At 50.6% G+C, this 19,671-nt stretch overlaps 1 protein-coding gene, 4 non-coding genes and 1 pseudogene across 9 annotated transcripts; 1 reads left to right on the forward strand and 5 right to left on the reverse strand.

The window, feature by feature from the left end:
• Window positions 1-289: 289 nt before the first annotated feature.
• LOC132688651 (DNA-directed RNA polymerases I, II, and III subunit RPABC4 pseudogene) lies at window positions 290-1,542 on the reverse strand (annotated as a pseudogene).
• A 3,272-nt stretch (window positions 1,543-4,814) lies between these two features.
• On the reverse strand, window positions 4,815-19,322 carry AURKB (aurora kinase B). Of its 5 annotated transcripts, none has more exons than XM_060647340.3 (9): window positions 9,216-9,321; window positions 8,818-8,914; window positions 7,411-7,513; window positions 7,248-7,302; window positions 6,860-7,054; window positions 6,495-6,633; window positions 6,225-6,373; window positions 5,270-5,444; window positions 4,815-5,127 (listed from the first exon to the last, which is right to left on the reverse strand). In XM_060647340.3, exons 2-9 carry the CDS (start codon window positions 8,863-8,865, stop codon window positions 4,954-4,956), a joined length of 1,038 nt encoding a protein of 345 aa, XP_060503323.2. In that variant the 5' UTR covers window positions 8,866-8,914; window positions 9,216-9,321; the 3' UTR covers window positions 4,815-4,953. The 5 variants fall into 5 exon arrangements, with proteins under 5 accessions (XP_060503323.2, XP_060503326.2, XP_060503324.2 ...); XM_060647343.3 differs by having other exon boundaries at window positions 6,860-7,051; window positions 9,216-9,320; XM_060647341.3 differs by having other exon boundaries at window positions 8,818-8,891; window positions 9,216-9,307.
• TRNAW-CCA (transfer RNA tryptophan (anticodon CCA)) lies at window positions 17,596-17,667 on the reverse strand. Its single transcript has one exon. It is a non-coding gene; the product is annotated as a tRNA-Trp (tRNA).
• On the forward strand, window positions 18,194-18,265 carry TRNAG-UCC (transfer RNA glycine (anticodon UCC)). The gene has a single exon. It is a non-coding gene; the product is annotated as a tRNA-Gly (tRNA).
• TRNAD-GUC (transfer RNA aspartic acid (anticodon GUC)) lies at window positions 18,520-18,591 on the reverse strand. Its single transcript has one exon. It is a non-coding gene; the product is annotated as a tRNA-Asp (tRNA).
• TRNAP-CGG (transfer RNA proline (anticodon CGG)) lies at window positions 19,072-19,143 on the reverse strand. The gene has a single exon. It is a non-coding gene; the product is annotated as a tRNA-Pro (tRNA).
• Window positions 19,323-19,671: the final 349 nt, after the last annotated feature.

Below are 19,671 nucleotides of genomic sequence, written 5' to 3' on the forward strand. Positions count from 1 at the left end.
ACATGGCTATGTTGTTTGTCATTCTTCAGAGGTTGTACTAGTCTCTTTGGGCTCCTATAACAAAATGCCATAATCCAGGCGTCTTATACAACAAACATTATGTCTGACACTTCTAGAGTCTGGGAAGTCCAGGATGCCAGCTGATTTGGTTCCCTCTTCCTGTCTTCTCCAGGCATCTCACACCACATTATGCCCACCTAGAGCTAGGAGGGCAGGTCAGTTGCCTCCAAACCTGGCCGCTAACACAATGGGGGAGAGGGCAGGGGCCGTGGGGGAGCATCCACAGGATGTACATTAGGGGCCAGCGAGGTATGGCCCATGGGCCAAATCCAGCTCACGTCCATTTTTTTTTTCAGTTTATTCATTTATTTTGATAGAAAGTGAGAAAACGAGCAGGGGAGGGGCAGAGAGAGAGGGAGGGAGAGAGAATCCCAAGCAGGCTCCACACCATCAGCACTGAGTTCAAGCAGGGCTTGAACTCACGAACCGTAAGATCATGACCCCAGCCGAGATCAAGAATCCGATGCTCAACCGAGTGCACCTCCCAGGCACCCCCAGTGAAGGCTTTTTAAAGTAAGACCAAAAGTCAGATACCATAAAGGAAACAGATGACAAGACTTGACAATATAATACTAGAAAATTCCAAGATAGAAAACCACCCAATAAACTACATTAAAAGACGAATTGCAGACAGGGAAAAAAATATTGGCCAAGTGTATGACAAATTGTTAATAGCCCTTGATCTTACAAGCAAATCAGCCAAAGATATATAAACAGGAAGGTGGCTGAGGATTCCAGGGTCGGTAAATTCAGTAACTCCACAAAACCACCGAGGACCCTGGTTCTTTCCATCTTTATGTTCTATCGTTCTCTGTTAATCTTTTTCAAAAGATTTTTATTTTTTAATTTTTTAATGTTTATTTATTTTTGAGAGAGAGAGAAACAGAGTGTGAGAGAGGGAGGAACAGAGAGAGAGGGGGACACAGAATCCAAGGCAAGCTCCAGGCATCAGCACAGAGCCTCGCGGGGCTTGAACTCATGAACTGTTTGATCATGACCTGAGCCAAAGTCGGATGCTTAACTGACTGAGCCACCCAGGCACCCCTCTGTCAATCTTTTTTTTTTTTTTTTTTCATTTTAAAATGAAACCATGTAAAAAGTAAAATAAAATGAAATCACGTGTATGTAGTCGTACTCATAAAGATAAACACACTAATCGAAAGTTATGCAACATTAACAGCAGATCCAAATACAAACCAAGATAATCCTCTGAATTTTATATTTCATCGAGCCTCAAAAATAACCAATCTTTTAGTCCTTTTCTTGTACATTATTCTGTATCCACATTCTCTGCATCTGATTGGATCCCCGGATTTTACCTCAGTTTTCTCTGTGACGTTCTCTGCGGGTATGTATCACGGGCTGCTGCTTTGGGGGTTGACGGTCTTTCTGGGTGTCCATTGATAGTCCCTCCAGATCTCAACCAGCCGATTCCCTACCCACGTAGCCCCGAGAAACTTCTCACTCTGTGCTTCGGGACAGATTACTGCCAATCTGTGTCGACCTCAGCTGTCCCCGTGGGCACAGAATGTCTGCCACACATCCGGTTATCTCAGGAACTAGTTTCGTGGTATTAGAGGTCAGTTGGTCAGTCGGATCAATACCACCCAGTTCTGTTTCAAGCCACATCATTAGGAGACAGTGTGTGACACTCATACAGCTTTCCCAGCTGCTAGTCTCATTCATTCACGTGATCAACTGAGGCGCACAATATATAAATCTGGGTAGAAAGTGTGATGCCACAGATAAGACCAGACAGGGTTTGGACCTCTGCAGAGCTCACTAAGGTACAGGGACCCTGAGGAAACGTGGCCTTTCTCTTCAACCTATTCCAAACGTAGAAAGCCACTGCCTTGGGATGCAGCCAGCGTGTGGGACTTTGAGAGAGCCAGCAGGGGAGAGGCAGAGAGGGAGAGATAGAGAGAGAATCCGAAGCAGGCTCCACACGGTCAGCACAGAGCCCCATGCAGGGCTCGAACCCACAAACCGCGAGATCGTGACCCCAACCGAAACCAAGAGCCCGGTGCTTAACTGACTGAGCCACCCATGCGCTCGAGGCTAGATTTTTAAATCTAGTTACGCCTGCACTTGAGAACAGACTGTTATAAGCAAGGTAGGATTGTTATTTCCATCTTAAATGCTCATAAAGATTGAACAACACGGCCAAGGTCACATGACTAAAAAAACAGTGGAGAAAGAACTAGAACTCAGGGGTGCTGGCAAGAAACGAAAGCTCGTTCCTCCATAGAGCTCCCCCCACGGTGAAGGGAGCGGATCACTTCTTATTGGTCTCGCCAGTGCCCGCACCACCCACAGAAATGCAGACCAGGAAGACACCAGATCCTCCCCCGCCAAAAGAAGAGGGGGGTGGCTTGTCATTTTTCTGTCGTCGTCTGTTCAGTGGAAAGGTAAGGTGATCGATCAGCAAGTGCGCAGAGAGAACAAATGTTCCAAGATCAGCTGGAGTCGGCGTAAGGATAGCTTTACTTAAAACAACATCAACTAGGACAGCTGTCGCCCCCCAGGACACCCCCGGACACAGGCCCTTGTGTTCTTTGTAGGGTTTGTCAAGTAGGGTGTTTGTCGAGTGGGCTGAGGGGTGGAATGTAGCGTTATGCGGGATATAGACTTGCCCTATTCTCCCATCATTTGGATAAGGGGGCGGCTCTCGCGGGGACAGGTGGAATTTTCATGAATAAGGAGAGGGTGCCTCTTGGAAAAGCAAACGTCACTGACCAAAGGTCATGACACAGATTGTTCCCGTTACTCAAAGGAGGCTGCGGGGTGGCATTCTAGACAGAGGCAAGAGCAAGGGCAAAGGCCTGGAGGTGGAAACAAACTTGGCAATGCCCAAGGAACAGCCAGGAGGCCATCAATCAATTAATGACTGATGGAAGGGGGAGGGCAGTTGGGAGATGAGCTTGGAGTCGTTTTCAACTCGGGCTTTTGGTGATTTTTTAGTTTATTTATTCTGAAAGAGGCAGTGAGAGCAGGAGCTGGGGGAGGGGAAGAGAGAGAGAGAGAGAGAGAGAGAGAGAGAGAGAGAGAGAATCCCAAGCAGTCTCCACACAGGGTCAGTGCAGAGCCCAACATGGGGCTGGAACGCATGAAAACGTGAGGTCATCTCCTGCGCCGAAATTGAGGGTTGGATGCTTACCCGACTGAGCCGCCCAGGCACCCCTCAACTCAGACTCGTAAAACAGATGGATGTCTGGGTCTCCACCGAGGGCACTTCAACCTGAGTTTGTTAGGCTGATGTGTGAGCGTTTTTGTTTTCTTTGTAAGCCCCTCCAGGTGATCCTAAGGCATGTAGGCAGGGTTGAAAATCGGTAGATGACCTTGTTGAGGAACGAGTTTGGATTTTATTCCAAGTATGCTAACTTCCCATGTGGGAAACGCGCCGGGAATAGAAACAGGCAGAACAGCTAGGAGGTGGGATGAACTAGCGTGAAAGGAGCCACGTTTGTCAGGAAGGTGGGCTGGCAGGTTTCACTGGTGGTAGGAAGGGTGGGGTTGGCAGAGAAGAAAAGGGAGAGGGGCGCCTGGGTGGCTCAGTCAGTTAAGCGTCTGACTGCAGCTCAGGTCACAGTCTCCCAGTGTGTGAAGCCTGCTTTGGATTCTGTGTCTCCCTCTCTCTCTTTGTCCCTCCCCCACTCGTGCTCTCTCTCTCTCTCTCTCTCTCTCTCAAAAATAAACATTAAAAAAATTTAAAGGGAGAGAAACTAGAAATTAAAAAAAAAAGGCCTTATACATCATTCGATAATTTTATTTATTTTTCAAAATGTTTAATTTTGAGAGAGAGAGAGAGAGAGAGAGCAGAGGAGGGGCAGAGAGCAAGAGAGAGACAGAGGATCCAAAGCAGGTTCTGCACTGACAGCCAAGAGCCTGACACGGGGCTCGAACTCACAAACCATGAGATCATGACCTGAGCCAATGTCGGCCACTCACCCGACTGAGCCACCCAGGTGCCCCCGAAATAAGAACACTGATTTTTAAAAACCAATTTTTTTAACTACACGAAGTATAAAAAAGGAAATTTATTCACATACTTGGCCTTGATCAAAAGAGCAAATAACCAACAGAGGCAGAAAAAGCATTTGATGAAAGTCAACACCTGTTCGGGAGACCAAAAAACCAAACCCTTCCTTAATCTGATAAAGAAAGAACCTTTTTTCCCCCTAGACCTACATGGTAGCAGTAAGCACTGAGTTCCTGTTCCTGTTCCTGCATCTATAGATGCACAGAAAATAAATGTGTGCGCTGTGGAAAGGGATCAGTACACCATTGTAGCATGGCGTTCACGAATACGGACGTTAAAAGTGGGCTCCCCCATCACGACCCTTGTGACTTCCGGTGGACCACGTAGCCTCTCTGTGTGTCCGTTTCCTTATCCCTCCTGTACCAGATTTGAGCGGCGAAACAAAGACAACTTCTAAGGGACAGCAACGTTCAGTTGCTCCTAGGTTGGTGGAGACTGAACCAGAAGGAAAGGCTTAGAGGGGCAGCATTTGAGAGAAGAGGAGGAGGGGAGAGGCAAGTGATGTTCAGGGGCAGCAGAGGGGATCTGAGGCCCCAGCGGCCAGGCCCTGGGGGCCAGAGCAGAGGAAGAAATGACGGGGGTGGCTGCTGGCTGGGGACATCGGTGCAGTGCCTGCCTGGCCCCCATCCCCTCCCTCTAGGGGAAACTCCCCCCACAGCAGTCTCTACCTGTGAAAGTCTAAACTCGTCCCTATAAAAAGCTTCCATATAAATGCTTCTGTATAAAAAGCTTCAGCCTTTATTAAATAAAAAGGAGGTAGAAGACAGACAGAGGAACAGGCCGGGTACCCCTCCTTCCAAATACACAGATACAGGCATACAGACAGACACAACCGAATGAATGACAGGGACAAGTCACGGAACAGACTGAAGGGCGGAGGGAGGCAGCACCCTCCGAGAGTGGGCCCGGACCCAAGGGTGGGCCGAGACCTGGGCCAAGGGCAGCCGTTCGGAGGGGTTATGCTTGAGCAGCTTGGAGATGAGGTCCTGGGCTCCCGTGGGCACGGAGGGGGGGAACTTGAGGTCTACCTGCAGAAGGAGAGGAAGAAGGGCCCCCGTAGGTTTATCCCTGACCACCCAGTTCACTTGGACAATGACCTAGGGCCCAGCCCCTGCCGGCCCCTGGCCTCTGCGCGAAGCCCCCGCCAGGCACCGGGGCCCACCCTCCTACCTTGACGATGCGCCGATAGGTCTCATTGTGTGAAGCGCTCTCGAAGGGCGGGTTTCCCACCAGCAGCTCATAGCAAAGGACCCCGATGCACCACAGATCCACTTTCTCGTTGTGCGTGCGCCCTTCAATCATTTCTGGAGGCAGGTAGTCCAAGGTGCCGCACATCGTCTTCCTCCTGGGTGGATTGGGGAGGGGGAAGAGACCCCAGATAAAGATGGCCTCTCTTTTCCCCGCCATTCGACAGACAGCCAAGCGACCCCCAGCATGCGCCAGCGGGGTGTCTCAACCAGACTCTGACAGGGCCCTGGGGGCAGGACTAGGTACACCCCAGAGTGGGGCGCCTGGGTGGCTCAGTCGGTTAAGCGTCCGACTTGGGCTCAGGTCGTGATCCCGCGGTTCGTGGGTTCGAGCCCCGCGTCAGGCTCTGTGCTGACAGCTCGGAGCCTGGAGCCTGCTTCGGACTCTGTGTCTCCCTCTCTCTCTCTCTGCCTCTCCCTCCCCCCACACCTCAAAAATAAATAAATAAGCATTACGAAAAAAATAGAGGTAGAATGGCACACAGGGGGATGTGCCTGGAAATAATCAGATCTAAGGGCAACGCTCATCTTAGAAGTAAAGTAAAAACTGGGGGTGAAGGGAGAACTGGGGACATGTCAAAAGTCCAGGAAGCATGGCCCTGCTGAAATAAATCAGGTTCCATCTCTATCGTGCGATACTATGGAGCCATTACAGATGATGTGGGAACATCCTCAGCAACATGGCAAGAGGGTCCCAACATATTCAGCAGGAAATCTGGGCAACAAAATTGTGGGTCACCTATTCTTGGAAAGATATTGCTGTGTCTCTACGGACAGGATGACAAACCCACATGTGTCTAGGTAAGGAGCTCTGGAGTGGTATTATTTTGACCGCCCCAGCCATTCACCCCTAGGGCAGGGCTCCTGGCCCACCATACCTCAGGGAGGGGGCATGCACAGACCAGCCAAAGTCGGCGATCTTCAGCTCTCCCTGGAGCCCCAAGAGCAGATTCTCTGGCTTTATGTCTCTGTGAATCACCTTCTTCCCGTGGCAGTACATCAGAGCGTCTGCCAGCTCCTCCATGATCTGGGGGGTGGGGGTGGGGGGGCAATGACAGGATGTCAGACAAGGCTGGACCTCAAGCTACAAGCAGCGGGCCCCCAGCCTCGGGCCCCTGCCGGTGCCCCAGGCGCCCACCCGCCCTGACCGTGGCTGTTCGCTGCTCGTCAAAAGTGCGGCTCTTCTGCAGCTCCTTGTAGAGCTCGCCCCGGGGGGCATACTCCAGAATCAAGTAGATCCTTCGGCGGTCGTAGAAATAGTTGTAGAGACGCAAGATGTTGGGATGCCTGGAGGAGGGAAGGGAGGACTCAGGTTGCATCCTGGCAGAAGGAAATGGGAAAGACAACAGTGCCACGTGGGGCAAACCGGGGTCCCATTCGGGAGTGGGAGCTCCGGGGCGCTAAGTGGCAGCGGAAGAGGCAGTCTGGATGGGGAGGGGGGGAGGGAGGGGGGTGAAAGGGGAGCGGAGGGAGGAGCAGGGAGGGGCTTGGGTCGGCGCACAGGGGCTCGTACTGCAGATGGGCCTGGATTTCGATCTCCCTGCGAAGCTGGTGCTCCACACCCTCCTTTTCTATCTGAGACTTGAATAGGACCTTGAGCGCCACGATGAAATGGCTTTTCTTCTCCCGAGCCAGGTACACGTTGCCAAACTTGCCTTTGCCCAGAGGACGCCCAATCTCAAAGTCATCGATGGTGAAGGATCGCCTGCTTTGAAGTGGGAGGAAGGCAGCCGAGTGACGGCCGGGCAGTCCCCCGAGGTGGGGACTCCCTGAGCCCTGTTTCCCTCCGGAGGGAGTCGAGGAGGGACCAGGCGCTCCTGCCCCGAGCGGCTACCTCTCTCGTTTCCTACCTATTCGCTGTCCTGTCTCCTCCCCCGCCACCCCAAGGCTTGGGTACTCACATGGAGAAGTTGGGGGTCCCACTGCTGTTCTCTACCACCTTCTGGCCGGGGGCGGCTAAGCAAACGACAGGGGAGTTGAGGCCCTCCTTTGATATCTTCATCCCCGCACCCACCCCCTAGACCCTGGTCCGCCCAGCTCAATCCTCTCCCGGGTCCCGGTTACCTGTGGGCTGGGTGTTGGAGCGGCTCATGAGGACAAGCGCGGATGGGGTGGCAGGCTCCTTCCGGAGGACCCTCTGGGGCAGGGTGTTCAGGCCAGGCTGAGTCTGAGAAGGAGCAGGGGGAGCTCTGAGGGTGCCTTTGTTCCAGGGACCCGCTTGGAATGTGCTACCAGCAGCATTTCAGTACTTGCTGAGGGTCACCCAGCCACCCACCTGTTCAAAGAGGAACACTGAGACCACAGTTTTGCTCAAAACTCCCAAAGCTCCGCTCATCGCTCTGTATTAAAATAGGTTCTTTTTTTTTTTTTTTATGCTTATTTATTTTGAGAGAGAGAGCAGGGGAGGGGCAGAGAGATAGGGAGAGAGAGAATCCCAATCAGGCTCTCCATTGTCAGCGCAGAGCCCAAAGCGGAGCTCGATCCCACGAACCGTGACAGCATGACCTGAACGGAAATGAAGAGTCAGATGGTCCACCGACTGAGCCACCCGGAAGCCCATAAAATGGGTCCTTAATAAGCAACCTAAGGTGGCCTGAGATAAGAAGCAAAGGACTTGGGGCGCCATGGCTCTGTCGGTTAAGCATCCGACTTCAGCTCGGGTCATGATCTCACGGTTCCTGAGTTCGAGCCCCGCATTGGGCTCGGTGCTGACAGCTCCGACCCTCAGGCCTGCTTCGGATTCTGTGTGTGTGTCTCTCTCTCTTTCTCTGCCCCCTCCCCTGCTCATGCACTCTCTCTCTCTTCCTCAAAAATAAACATTAAAAAAAAATTTTTTTTTTAAAGGACACAGTCACCCCAACACCGAACATTTCACCTCTTCGGCCCTGGCCCACACCACATTCTCAGGCACGAAACTGTCCAACCTCTACAGTCCGGTCCATCTGCAACCCCACGCTCATTCACACCAGCTCCCATCCCAGCGGGCAGTAGAGGGCAGGTAACAAATGCCCCCAATTCAAGGATCGGCAGAGGCACCCTCACTCTCCCTAAAAAGCTCAGTCTAATAAGGCTTAGATGAGGTCCTGGAGGTCTTGAATGTTGCAACAAATTTTAAACTTACATAAACCCGTTCAGAGTCTATTTCCTACTTAGCCTATTATTTCGGGATAAGGGTTGGGAACCACGGAACCTGTCTGCTCGGCCGAGATAGCATTTATACGTGACAAGGAGGCTCAACCCTGTAGAGGGTCCTCGCAGGCTGGTCAGATTCAAGTTGGCAGCGCCTGATAGGATGTAGTTGCAAATGACCGGACCGGGTTCCAGCTACCAAACTCTTGGGACCCAGACGTCGGAGCAAAACCGAGGGCGATTTGGAGGATTCCGCCCCGCCCCCGGCCCCCGCGGGACCTCAAATCCCCAGGCAGGAACTCTCCATGCGGGTGGGGGGAGGGGAAGTGGGACAGCCCTTACCGTCTGCCGGCCGTAGGGCCAGGGGTAGGCGTTCTCCTTCTGGGCCATCCTGGGAGGGAAAGGGGGGAGGAGAGCTGGGCAGACGAGGGAAACAGGGCTGTAGGAAGCAGAAAAAAAAGGGGGAGCGAGAGAGGGAGGGATCGGACCGATCTAGCCGGAAGCGCAGGCCTGGGGCCGGTGACACGGAGCAGGTCAGCTCGCTGGCTCATCGGGGCGCACTGGGGTGCCGGTCTCGCCGCCCCCGCCCTCTCCCTGCGCACCGCCAGTTCGGGACCCTCCCTCTACCCTGGAGCTCCCAGCAGCCCCACGGGTGCGCGCGGGCCCGCCCAACGGACCCCCGACCTGCCCGATCGCCTGGCCTCTCCCAGCGCAAGACCCGCGAAAGGGAGTCGGCTCACCTGGAGCCCGAGCACGGCCACCTTCCGGGCCCCGGGCAAACGACTGAACCTGCCAGGCCCTCCCCCCGCTGAGGCCCTTTCAAATCTCCCGCCGTGGCCCCATTGGCTGAGCGCGCTATCCATGCCCAATTCTCATTGGCTGGACACCGCGTGACGTCGCGGGTGGGGCCCAAAGTTAGGGGCGGAATATCGCTGGGGTTCTGGCTGAGCAAAGTTTACCTTGTCCGGGAGTCAAAAGATCTCGTATCTTTTTCCTTTAATTTAAAATTTTAATGTATCTGGGATGTATCCTTCTGTATGTAGGGACCAGGGTCTTTGTTTCGGACACACGGGGAGTTCATTATGCCAGCGCCGTTTGTGAAGCAAACTCCCTTGTTCCCCCCTCTACAATCTACAGATTCCATGCAACCTCCATCAAAATTCCAGTTACATATTCTACAGAAGTAGAAAAAAAAACCCAACAGTATCAAATTTGTATGGAACTGCCAAAGAATCCAACTAGCCAAAGCAATGGAGAGAGAACAAAGCTAGTGACAGACATCACGCTCCCAGATTTCAGGCTGTATTACAAAGCTACAGTAATTCACACAGCGAGGTATTGGCATAAACACCGCCACATAGATCAATGGGACTGAGCAGAGAGCCCAGCAATAAACTCACACATACATGGTTAATTAATTTATGAAAAAGTTGCCAAGAATACACAATGGGGAAAGGGCGGTCTCCTCAATAAATGGTGCTGGGGAAACTGGACAGGTACACAAGCAAAAGAACGAAACTGGATCACTTTCTTACACTACACACAAAAATGAACTGAAAAGTGATTAATTAAAGACTGGAACGTAAGACCTGAAACCATAAGACTCCTATAAGAAAACACAGGCTGTAGGTTTCTTGACATAGGTCTTGGCAATAATTATTATTTTTTTTTTAACTCTGACAACACAGTCAAAAGCAAGAGCAAAAACAAACAAGCGTGACTTCAGCAAACTGAAGGCCTCTGCAAAGGAAACCGTCGACAAACGAAAAGGCAAGGTGGTGAATGGGAAAAAATATTTGCAAAGCGTATACCTGGTAAGGGGCGGATACCCCCAATACCTAATGAACTCACGCAACTTTTTAACAGCAAAAAACAACCTGATTTAAAAACGGGCTGAATGGGGCGCCTGGGTGGCTCAGTCGGTTGAGCGGCCGACTTCGGCTCAGGTCATGATCTCGCGGTCCGTGAGTTCGAGCCCCACGGCGGCCTCTGTGCTGACAGCTCAGAGCCTGGAGCCTGTTTCAGATTCTGTGTCTCCCTCTCTCTGACCCTCCCCCGTTCATGCTCTGGCTCTCTCTGTCTCAAAAATAAATAAACGTTAAAAAAAAAATTAAAAAAAATAAAAACGGGCTGAAGATCAGAATAGACGTTTCTCCAAAGAAGACATATGGATGGCCAAGAAAGACGAGAAAGATGCCTGACATCATTAGACATCATTAATCATCAAGGAAATGCAAATCAAAACCACAATGAGACATAGCTTCACACCTGTTCGAATAGTTATCATCCAAAAGACGGGACGTAACAAGCACTGGTGAGGATGTGAGAAAAGGGAGCCCTTGTGCACGGTTGGTAGGCATGTAAACTGGTGCAGCCACTGTGGAAAACAGCACGGAGTCATCAAAAACTTAAAGATAGGACTACCGTAGGGCCTGGCAATTCTACCTCTGAGTATTTATCCAAAGAAAAGGAAGGCGAAATTCAAAAAAATATCTGTGTTCCCATGTTCACTGAGCATTATTTATAATAGCCCAGGTATGGAAACAACCAAGTGTCTACGGATTCCACTCTAGTGGTTTCTGTTTCTGCCAACTCCTAATCTCCAACTTGGCGGAGACCTCTTGTGGACAACGTGGTTATCTAGCCAGTGTCCATTCTCCTAGCCATTCCCACTTCCAGAAGGCAGCTAGAATGTTGTGGATCCGAGAGGGAAGCTGACACCATCGCAAATCCAGGATTGGATGCTGATCGATTTACACCACGACCAGAATCATGGTCATGGTTTGGGGGATAAGCATGTGACCCAAGTGAGCCAGTTATGGGACTTTTAGGATTCTTGTCCAGAATGCTGGGCAGAACTCCTTTTCTCCACAAAACACACCTTGCTGCTGGTGGTACTCCTGAAGGAAGCAGCCTGAGAATGAAGCTTGACCTCGTAGAAGGCAGAAGAGAGGCCTGGGAAGAACCCAAGACTTTGATGATGTTGTTGAGCCTCTGGACGCCTATTCTGCACTTTCCCTAATGCATTGACTTGAGGGTTTGGTTATTTGGGGTCAAAAGAATACTCACGGACACACATCTACAGACCCAGCCTCAAGGGTTCTTAGTCATAGAGTTTGAATAAGTGACGCGAAACTGTTGAGAGTCAATCATTTGACCTACAAAAACACCAGTTTCATATAATTCAGCCAAATGTAAATCCAAGAAGTGCTTATGGGTTTCTCGATCATTTCCTAATGCTTTTGGCTGCAAGTTACAGAAGGCCCAGTTAGCAATGGCACAAACAATAGGGATCTATTTTCTCCTGCGTAGCAAGAAGTCAGCAAGTACGTAGCTGTTTTGTTAGAGATCTGGATTGCCTTTCTGTGATTCTCTTCACATGTTCCTTATGATTGCAAGATGGCGGCCAATGGTCTGCGCCCCTTTTATCAGGATAAGCAGAAGCCTTTCCAGAAGTACCCAATAGATTTCTCCTTGGCCAAAACTGTGTCACATGACTACTGCAAAGGATCCTGGTAAAGTGAGTATCTCTCGTAGCCACTACAGTGAAAACACCAAGGGGTGGGGGGTAGAAATAGCTGTGTGCCACAGTGGCTTGCAATTTCATTCTGGGGAGCCCATGATTAATACAAACGTTCAGAGATCTGTGTGTGATGAGGTATCTCCAGAGATTTGGCAACCAAGGGCACCCCTCTGCCATTGGTGAGAAAATAATTTTGCTTCTGGAGGTGGATTGTTTTTACTTAGGGTCAGCTTAACCCCGCTTCCCGAGATCAGGGAGAGAGCCCACCTCAACTGTAGTGACTTCATCAACGTACTTGGCCTAGAGAGACTAGCTAATGAAAAGCTTTGTGAAAATTCTATCACCTGCAGTCTACTTTATTCCTCATGACCTAGCGAAGGGAGATGTTTGCGGAATGTGTCAGGAGACGCAGTGCAAGGGTGGGATATGCCTGATCGATCCCATACAGTGTCCCCGTCCCTCCACGGTCTTTAAATTCCCACTCGCACATTTTGCCAGAAGATATTTGGCCTTTCAGGAATATTTGACGGGGCCAGCACAGGACCGGGATTTGCATTATTCATAAACCACAAAACAAAACAAAAACTATCTGTTCTGTCGGCTAGGCAACCATCAGCTGCCTGTTCAAGTTAGTGAACAAAATCCCTGTTGTTTACCCCAGAGCTTCTGGAGAGGTCAGTGAGGGGGAGTTGTCAGTGACCTCCTTGCTGGGGCGTATTTTCCCAAGACTGGGAAGGGGCAGGATTGGATCGTGTTCCAAAGGGACAGGATGTGTTCAGGGCAGAATGGCTGGGATACTATAATGCTCGGGATGCATAGATGTTAGTCCCTTGTATTTCTCATAATGGAATATCTCCCAAAGAAATGTCAATTTCTTTGACATTCTCAGTATCAACCAATAAGCCTCTTTCAGGAATGAGGAGTAGACTCAGAAGGATCTGGAAGGGGCTGGTTTGGGGGGGGGGGGCCTGGCCAATACTCCCAAGGGGGCGGGGGAAATGGGGAGGGATGGCCAATGGCTACAGGGGTTTCTTTTCAGAGTGATGAAAATGTTCTGGGGGTGCCTGGGTGGCTCAGTCAGTTAAGTGGGGGACTTAGGCTCAAGATTTCACAGTTCAAGAGTTCGAGCCCCACATCGGGCTCTCCACCAACCATGCAGAGCCTGCTTGGGATTCTCTCTCTCCACTACCCTCTCTCTCTGCCCCTCCCCAACTTGTGCTTTCTTTCTCTCAAATAGACTTAAAAAAATGAAAAATAATAAAAAAAGGAAACATTCCGTAATCACATCGTGGTGATTGGTGAACAACTGTGTAACCATACTACAACCCTCTGAGTTGTACACATTTAAATGGTTAAGATGGTAAATTTTATGGTAAGTGTATTTTACCACCAAAAAAAATATGGAAAAAAAAGATTACAAAATACTTCAAATACCAGGAATACTTTTTTTTTCACACCAAGAAGTAAAATTGATCTTTATTATTATTTTTTAATGTTTATTTTTGAGGGGGAGAGAGAGAGAGAGAGAGAGAGAGAGAGAGAGAGAGAGAGAGAAGGGGAGGGGCAGAGACAGAGGGAGAGAGCAAATCCTAAGCTGTCTCCACAGAGTCAGCGCAAAGCTGGATGCAGGGCTTGAATGCACAAGCTGTGAGACCATGACCAGACCCAAAGTTGGACGCCCAACCAACTGAGCCACCCAGATAACCCTAAAACTGATCTTTAAATGAGCTTTTATTTTGCATGCTATCTGCTATGATTTTATCTTATTTTATTTTTTTAATTTAATTTTTTATTTTTTTAAATTTACATCCAAATTAATTAGCATATGGTGCAACAATGATTTCAGGAGTAGATTCCTTAATGCCCCTCCCCCATTTAGCGCATCCTCCCTCCCACACCCTCCAGTAACCCTCAGTTTGTTCTCCATATTTATGAGTCTCTTCTGTTTTGTCCCCCTCCTTGTTTTTATATTATTTTTGTTTCCCTTCCCTTATGTTCATCTGTTTTGTCTCTTAAAGTTCTCATATGAATGAAGTCCTATGATTTTTGTCTTTCTCTGACTAATTTCACGTAGCGTAATACCCTCCAGTTCCATCCACGTAGTTGCAAATGGCAAGATTTCCTTCTTTTTGATTGCCGAATAATACTCCATTGTATATATATACCACAACTTCTTTATCTATTCATCCATCGATGGACATTTGGGCTCTTTCCATACTTTGGCTGTTGTCAATAGGGCTGCTAGAAACATGGGGGTGCATGTGTCCCTTCGAAACAGCACCCCTGTATCCCGTGGATAAATGCCTAGTGGTGCAATTGCCAGGTCGTAGGGTAGTTCTGCTTTTAGTTTTTTGAGGAAACTCCATACTGTTTTCCAGAGTGGCTGCACCAGCTTGCATTCCCACAGGAATACTTTTTAAAGCAATTGCATAACTACTATTTAATTATTTCAATCTTAACCAATTTTTCCCTGTTTGCTTCTGATGTGTGTGTGTGTGTGTGTGTGTGTGTGTGTGTGTGTGTGAAATAAAAGGCACCCATGGGGCGCCTGGGTGGCTCAGTCGGTTGAGCGGCCGACTTCAGCTCAGGTCATGATCTCGTGGTCCGTGAGTTCGAGCCCCGCGTGGGGCTCTGTGCTGACGGCTCAGAGCGTGGAGCCTGTTTTGGATTCTGTGTCTCCCTCTCTCTGACCCTCCCCCATTCATGCTTTGTCTCTCTCTGTCTCAAAAATAAATAAATGTTAAAAAAAGAATTTAAAAAAAAAAGGCATCCAGGTGAAGCTTCAGTGCAAAAATGTAATAATTAAGTCTATGTACACTGTTTCTTTACTATTTTCTATTGTCTTTTTTCTGAAACTCCTCTGGAGGTAATCAGAGCTTCTAAATCTATCTTCCACATCAGTTAGCTTGTTTTTTCATGCTTTTGAAATTTCTCGTCCCTCTGTTCTGTGCTGTGTTTTGGGTAAATTCTTGAGTTCTATTTTTTTTTTAATAGCTAAATCTCTCTCAGGCTGTTCCCAGTTTAAGATGTAAGATAGACTTTTTTTTTAAGTTTATTTATTTTAAGAGAGACAGAGACAGTGTGAGTAGGGAGGGGCAGAGAGAGAGGGAGAGAGAATTCCAAGCAGGCTCTGCACTGTCAGTGCAGAGCCCAATGTGGACCTTGAACTCAGGAAACCACGAGATCATGACCTGAGCCGAAACCTAGAGTCGGAGGCTTAACCGACTGAGCCAGCCAGGCACCCCTACCTAGATTTCTTTTATTACATCTGTCATCCATGTGTGAGATTTCTAATTGGTTAGTTGCCTATCCATATGCCTTTATTGAATCTTTGTCTTTTTGTCTCATGATTTGATTTTGTTATTTATCTTTTTACATATCCCAGTCACACTTACTTTAAATTCTCTGCCGGACTGCCCCATAGACTTATTTTCATATCTTCCAATTTTTGTCTCTGTTCCACTTATGCTTCTTCATACGTTTTGGGATTTGGGTTTGCAACGTCGTCTGGGCCAGAAGAGTGTTTCATTTTGTTGTTTTCTCTCTCTCTCTTCATGTCACACATTGCTCCCTGACCTACAATCTGGCCATTGCTGTTACCTCCTCGCTCCCAGTCAAAAAATCAGTTCTTATCATGCTATCTGGGGGCTCCTGCCTTACTGTGATATTGAGGGTATCTCAAATGCAATCACGGGGGGAGAGGGAAAGTTGGACATGTTTCTGGTCTTGAGCCACATCTGAGTCCTCCTGCCCTTTCGGGCCTGTGGTTCCAGGCAGGGAGTTGGTGGTTTGTTTTACAGCCTCCTTTTCTGATACAAGGATAGCGCTGAGGCTCTGGCTTCCCTCTCTGTCCCCATTCAGGATCCCATTTCATCAGGCCAGTTCAAGGTTTTGAATTTGGACTACTGAATTGTTCATTTGTAAGCCTTTCTATGGCCTTTTAGTTCTCTATATTTTATATTTTATCTATCAGTGCTATGTATCTGAAGCAAAAGGGGTCAGCGTGGGAACTCACTGTCCTGTTTCTGCCAAAAAATCCAGGCTTTTTCCGAATCCCAGGTTTTTTGGATCATCCCTAGGTTGGTGTATGATTGACCTCAGCTTCTGTGATGGGGAGTGTGTCAAAGGGGGAAGGCATGTCTGAAACACGAGGCAAGACTCGGCTCTAGTGGATTGTTACTATGTGAAAGCGTAGCCCCCAGGTGTGGACGGATCTTTTGAATTTTCAAGAGAAGCTAGGAATCTAGATTTACGTGTGAAATTGACTGAGCTGTCAATGTTGTCAAATCAGTCACCAAACATGTCTGTGGACTGGATTTGGTCTCTAGACTACAAACATCCCATCCCTAATCCCAGGGCTCTTCTGCACCATAAACCACACTCCGAGGTCATCCTCCCTTCCCCTGGGGCCACTAACCTTACCTGGTCACTCCTCAGGGGGGCTCTTAGGGAACACCATGCAGAAGAAAGCCCGTGGGCTTGGGCATTACGCGTTTGCCTCTGAGCCCACCACTTGCAATCTGTGTTGCTTGGCAAACGGTTCAATCCTGCTGAGTGTCAGCTCTAAGGTGGGCATGGTTATACAGCCTTGCAAGCTGGCTATCAGGATTAATTGAGGAAAGGTCTCTAAAGCGCTTGGCTCCGTGGCTGGCCCACAGCAAGCCCTCAGTGTCAGCTATCATTATGACTAAGGCATCACCTGGCCCCAGTGGATGAGAGCAAGATGTTCTTTACGAATTAAAAGCAGTTCACTGAACCGGGAGAGCAGACAGGGAGCGGAGCAGACAGGGAGGGCCCAACATCGTGCAGGTGTCTGCCCTGTGCGGGGTGCAGAGCTGGCCCAGCCCAGGTCTGGTACTTTCAAACAAACACACGGTTAAGGAAAGAGATGTCCAGGAAGAATTGCCTGCTGGGAAAGACAAGGCTTATAGAGTGGCTGGCCTGTATTTCTTTGGTCCCCCAATAGACCAGAAGCAGCAAAAATGCAGGCGGCTCCAAGCTTCTAGTCACCATTGAGAAGTCTGGAGAACACCTCTCTCTTTTTTTTTAATGTTTATTATTGAGAGACAGAGAGAGACAGAGCATGAGCAGGGGAGGGGCAGACAGAATCTGAAGCAGGATTCAGGCTCTGAGCTGTCAGCACAGATTCCCTAGTGTGGCTCCAACTCACAAACCAGGAGATCATGACCTGAGCTCAAGTCGCAGGCCCAACCAACTAAGCCACCCAGGCGCCCCTGGAAAACATCTCTTTAATTCATTAATTGTTACTTATAATAATTATCAATTCTTGCTACATCCCTTCCAATAAAGAATCTTTATTGTTCCAAGTACATTTTTCTGAACAAGAACTAGCAGCTCCCCGTGAACAGTTTGTGTTGGGATACCTAAGATATCTGAGATTAAAAGGATCACTACCGGAAAGCTGCAATAGACGTTCCAACATTTGTATTTTAGGAGAAAATCCATACGCTTTGGGAAAAGCAAAATCACAGGAACGCTGAGGTTTGTATTTTTTTCATACGTAGAAACAAACCTTTTTTTCCCCCCCTTTCTTTCTCCGAAAAATATCAACATATATCTAAAATTGCAAGCTTTCGTGACCCCGACGTGATTTGAACACGCAACCTTCTGATCTGGAGTCAGACGCGCTACCGTTGCGCCACGAGGCCTCCCCGAGCCGGGGGCTGCACGGATCTCGTGAACAGATCGATCGTCAGCGATAAGGGGCGGAGCCACAGCCTCAGGGCCGGCCCCGAAGGTTCTGTCGGCGTCCTTTCGAGAGCCGGGAGTGAACACCTAGGAATCAAAGCTCCTACTGTGGGTAGATGTGCTCAGGCGCGCTTGGCGCAAGGCTCACTTCTTCACCCTTGCGACACATGGGGTTCGCCCAACAGAGAAGCGATCTGTGCGTTTGGGACTTGTTTCTGGGGGTGACAAAGCCAACGCGGTGTCGCGGCAGTCCTGGCCCCCCAGACAATCTTAGATATAACCGAGGCTCTCCCAGTGACTCCGAGAGCCCCTTCACATAGGTCCTCTGAACTTCGGTTTCTCATCTGTAGGCTGCGTGTCACCTGCCGCCTCGGTCGCGGCTTCGTTGACGTGCGTCCTGCGCTCGAGCTCGGAGGGGGCTTCTCGCAGGCCCTGCGCCTGCGCACGTTCGGAAGTTCTAGCATCGGAGGCAAGGTTGGCCAGCGGGCGTTGGTGGTATAGTGGTGAGCATAGCTGCCTTCCAAGCAGTTGACCCGGGTTCGATTCCCGGCCAACGCAATAGCCTCCAATTTTTGAACTTTTCGCCGCCCTCTCCGGGATCAGGGGTCTGCCGGGATCCTCTGGCCACCACAGAGGGCTGCGCGCCGAGCTTTTAGAACGAGTGAGGACCCACTATCTTTTACCTTCTTCCTTCCCTTTCCTTCCTCTTATTTAAAAAAAAAAAAAAAAAAAATCACCCCACAGCCCAGGACGGTTGCTTGGTTGCAAGTGGGATTTGTTATAGGAAGAAAAGGGCAAAAGGCGACACGCTTCTCCCCGTCGGGGAATCGAACCCCGGTCTCCCGCGTGACAGGCGGGGATACTCACCACTATACTAACGAGGAAGGAGCTGAAGAGCACGCTCTGCGACTCGAGGATCTGGTGCCCAGCGCGCCCTGGGCCGGGGCTTTGCTCCCTCCGGCCGCTGGGACAAACCTTGCGAGAGCTCCTGACGGCGACTGAGCGACTCGGGAAGCCGACCGCCTGCGAGGCCGCGGAGACCCGACTTCCGACAGGTTCCGCCCCCACGCGGGTCCACCCCACGTCACGCACGACCCCAGCCGCCGCGCCAGTCTCGGCACCGCGCAGGAATGAGCGGGGCTGGCCCAGGTCCGCACGCGGCCCTGCGCTCCCCGGCCTGGACCGGCTGTGCCCCGCGAGCTCCCCACGGCCGCCGGGTGTGCGAACAGAACAAAAGAGCTCCCAGCGCACCCGTTCCAGGCTCTCCGCTCGCTTGGCGGGGTCGCAGATCCGCCTGCACGCCGGGCGCCGTTCCCGCTCGCCAGGCCCCGGCGGCACTCGCTTTTCGCGCCAAAACCGAAGCCGGGCTCGTCCGGGATTTGAACCCGGGACCTCTCGCACCCGAAGCGAGAATCATACCCCTAGACCAACGAGCCGACGCGTAAGTGCGCTCGCGGACGCCTTTAGAGGTCGTACCAGGCTCGCCGCGGTCCTAGGGCCACGGCTCACGGCGGGGGAGCGGCCCCGGCGCGCCCGCAGGGACCACCCGCCCGGTACCGCGGACTCGCGAGCCGGGTCCGGGAACCACCGCTCCCGCCAGCGAACGCCGACTCCTCCCAGGAAATAACGTCGGGGAAGTAGGAGGGAGTGGTCTCGGCCTCCCCCCACCGCCGCGCAGCTCTCCGGGACTACCTTGAGCACCCGAGTTTCCGCTTCCCTGTGGTCATTGTCTCGGTGCCACTCCATAACCTGGGGGCTCAACTCTTGCCGCCTGCTCCCGGCGTCCTCGGACCCAGTCCTCTGGCGCAGAGCTTTAAAGATAGGCGGTGGAGATGCCTGGTTGGGGACAATGAATGAGCCCTGAGATTCCTAGGTGGACATCTGCTCCTCTATCTGTCCCTGCACCTGTCCATCCTCCTGAAGCGACGAGCAGGGCAGGTGCCCAGGCAAGGGAATAATTCCCG

The sequence above is a fragment of the Panthera onca genome, chromosome E1 (assembly GCF_046562875.1).
Source record: "Panthera onca isolate mPanOnc1 chromosome E1, mPanOnc1 haplotype 2, whole genome shotgun sequence".
Classification (NCBI taxonomy): domain Eukaryota; kingdom Metazoa; phylum Chordata; class Mammalia; order Carnivora; family Felidae; genus Panthera; species Panthera onca.

Excerpts from the sequence above, each read along its gene's own strand:
- AURKB (XM_060647340.3), bottom strand. The coding sequence starts at position 8,865 with ATGGCCCAGAAGGAGAACGCCTACCCCTGGCCCTACGGCCGGCAGACG. Across the intron at positions 7,514-8,817 it reads GGCCCTACGGCCGGCAGACG|ACTCAGCCTGGCCTGAACAC; the intron begins GTAAGGGCTGTC and ends GCTCCTTCTCAG. Across the intron at positions 6,374-6,494 it reads ACGAGCAGCGAACAGCCACG|ATCATGGAGGAGCTGGCAGA; the intron begins GTCAGGGCGGGT and ends CCCACCCCCCAG.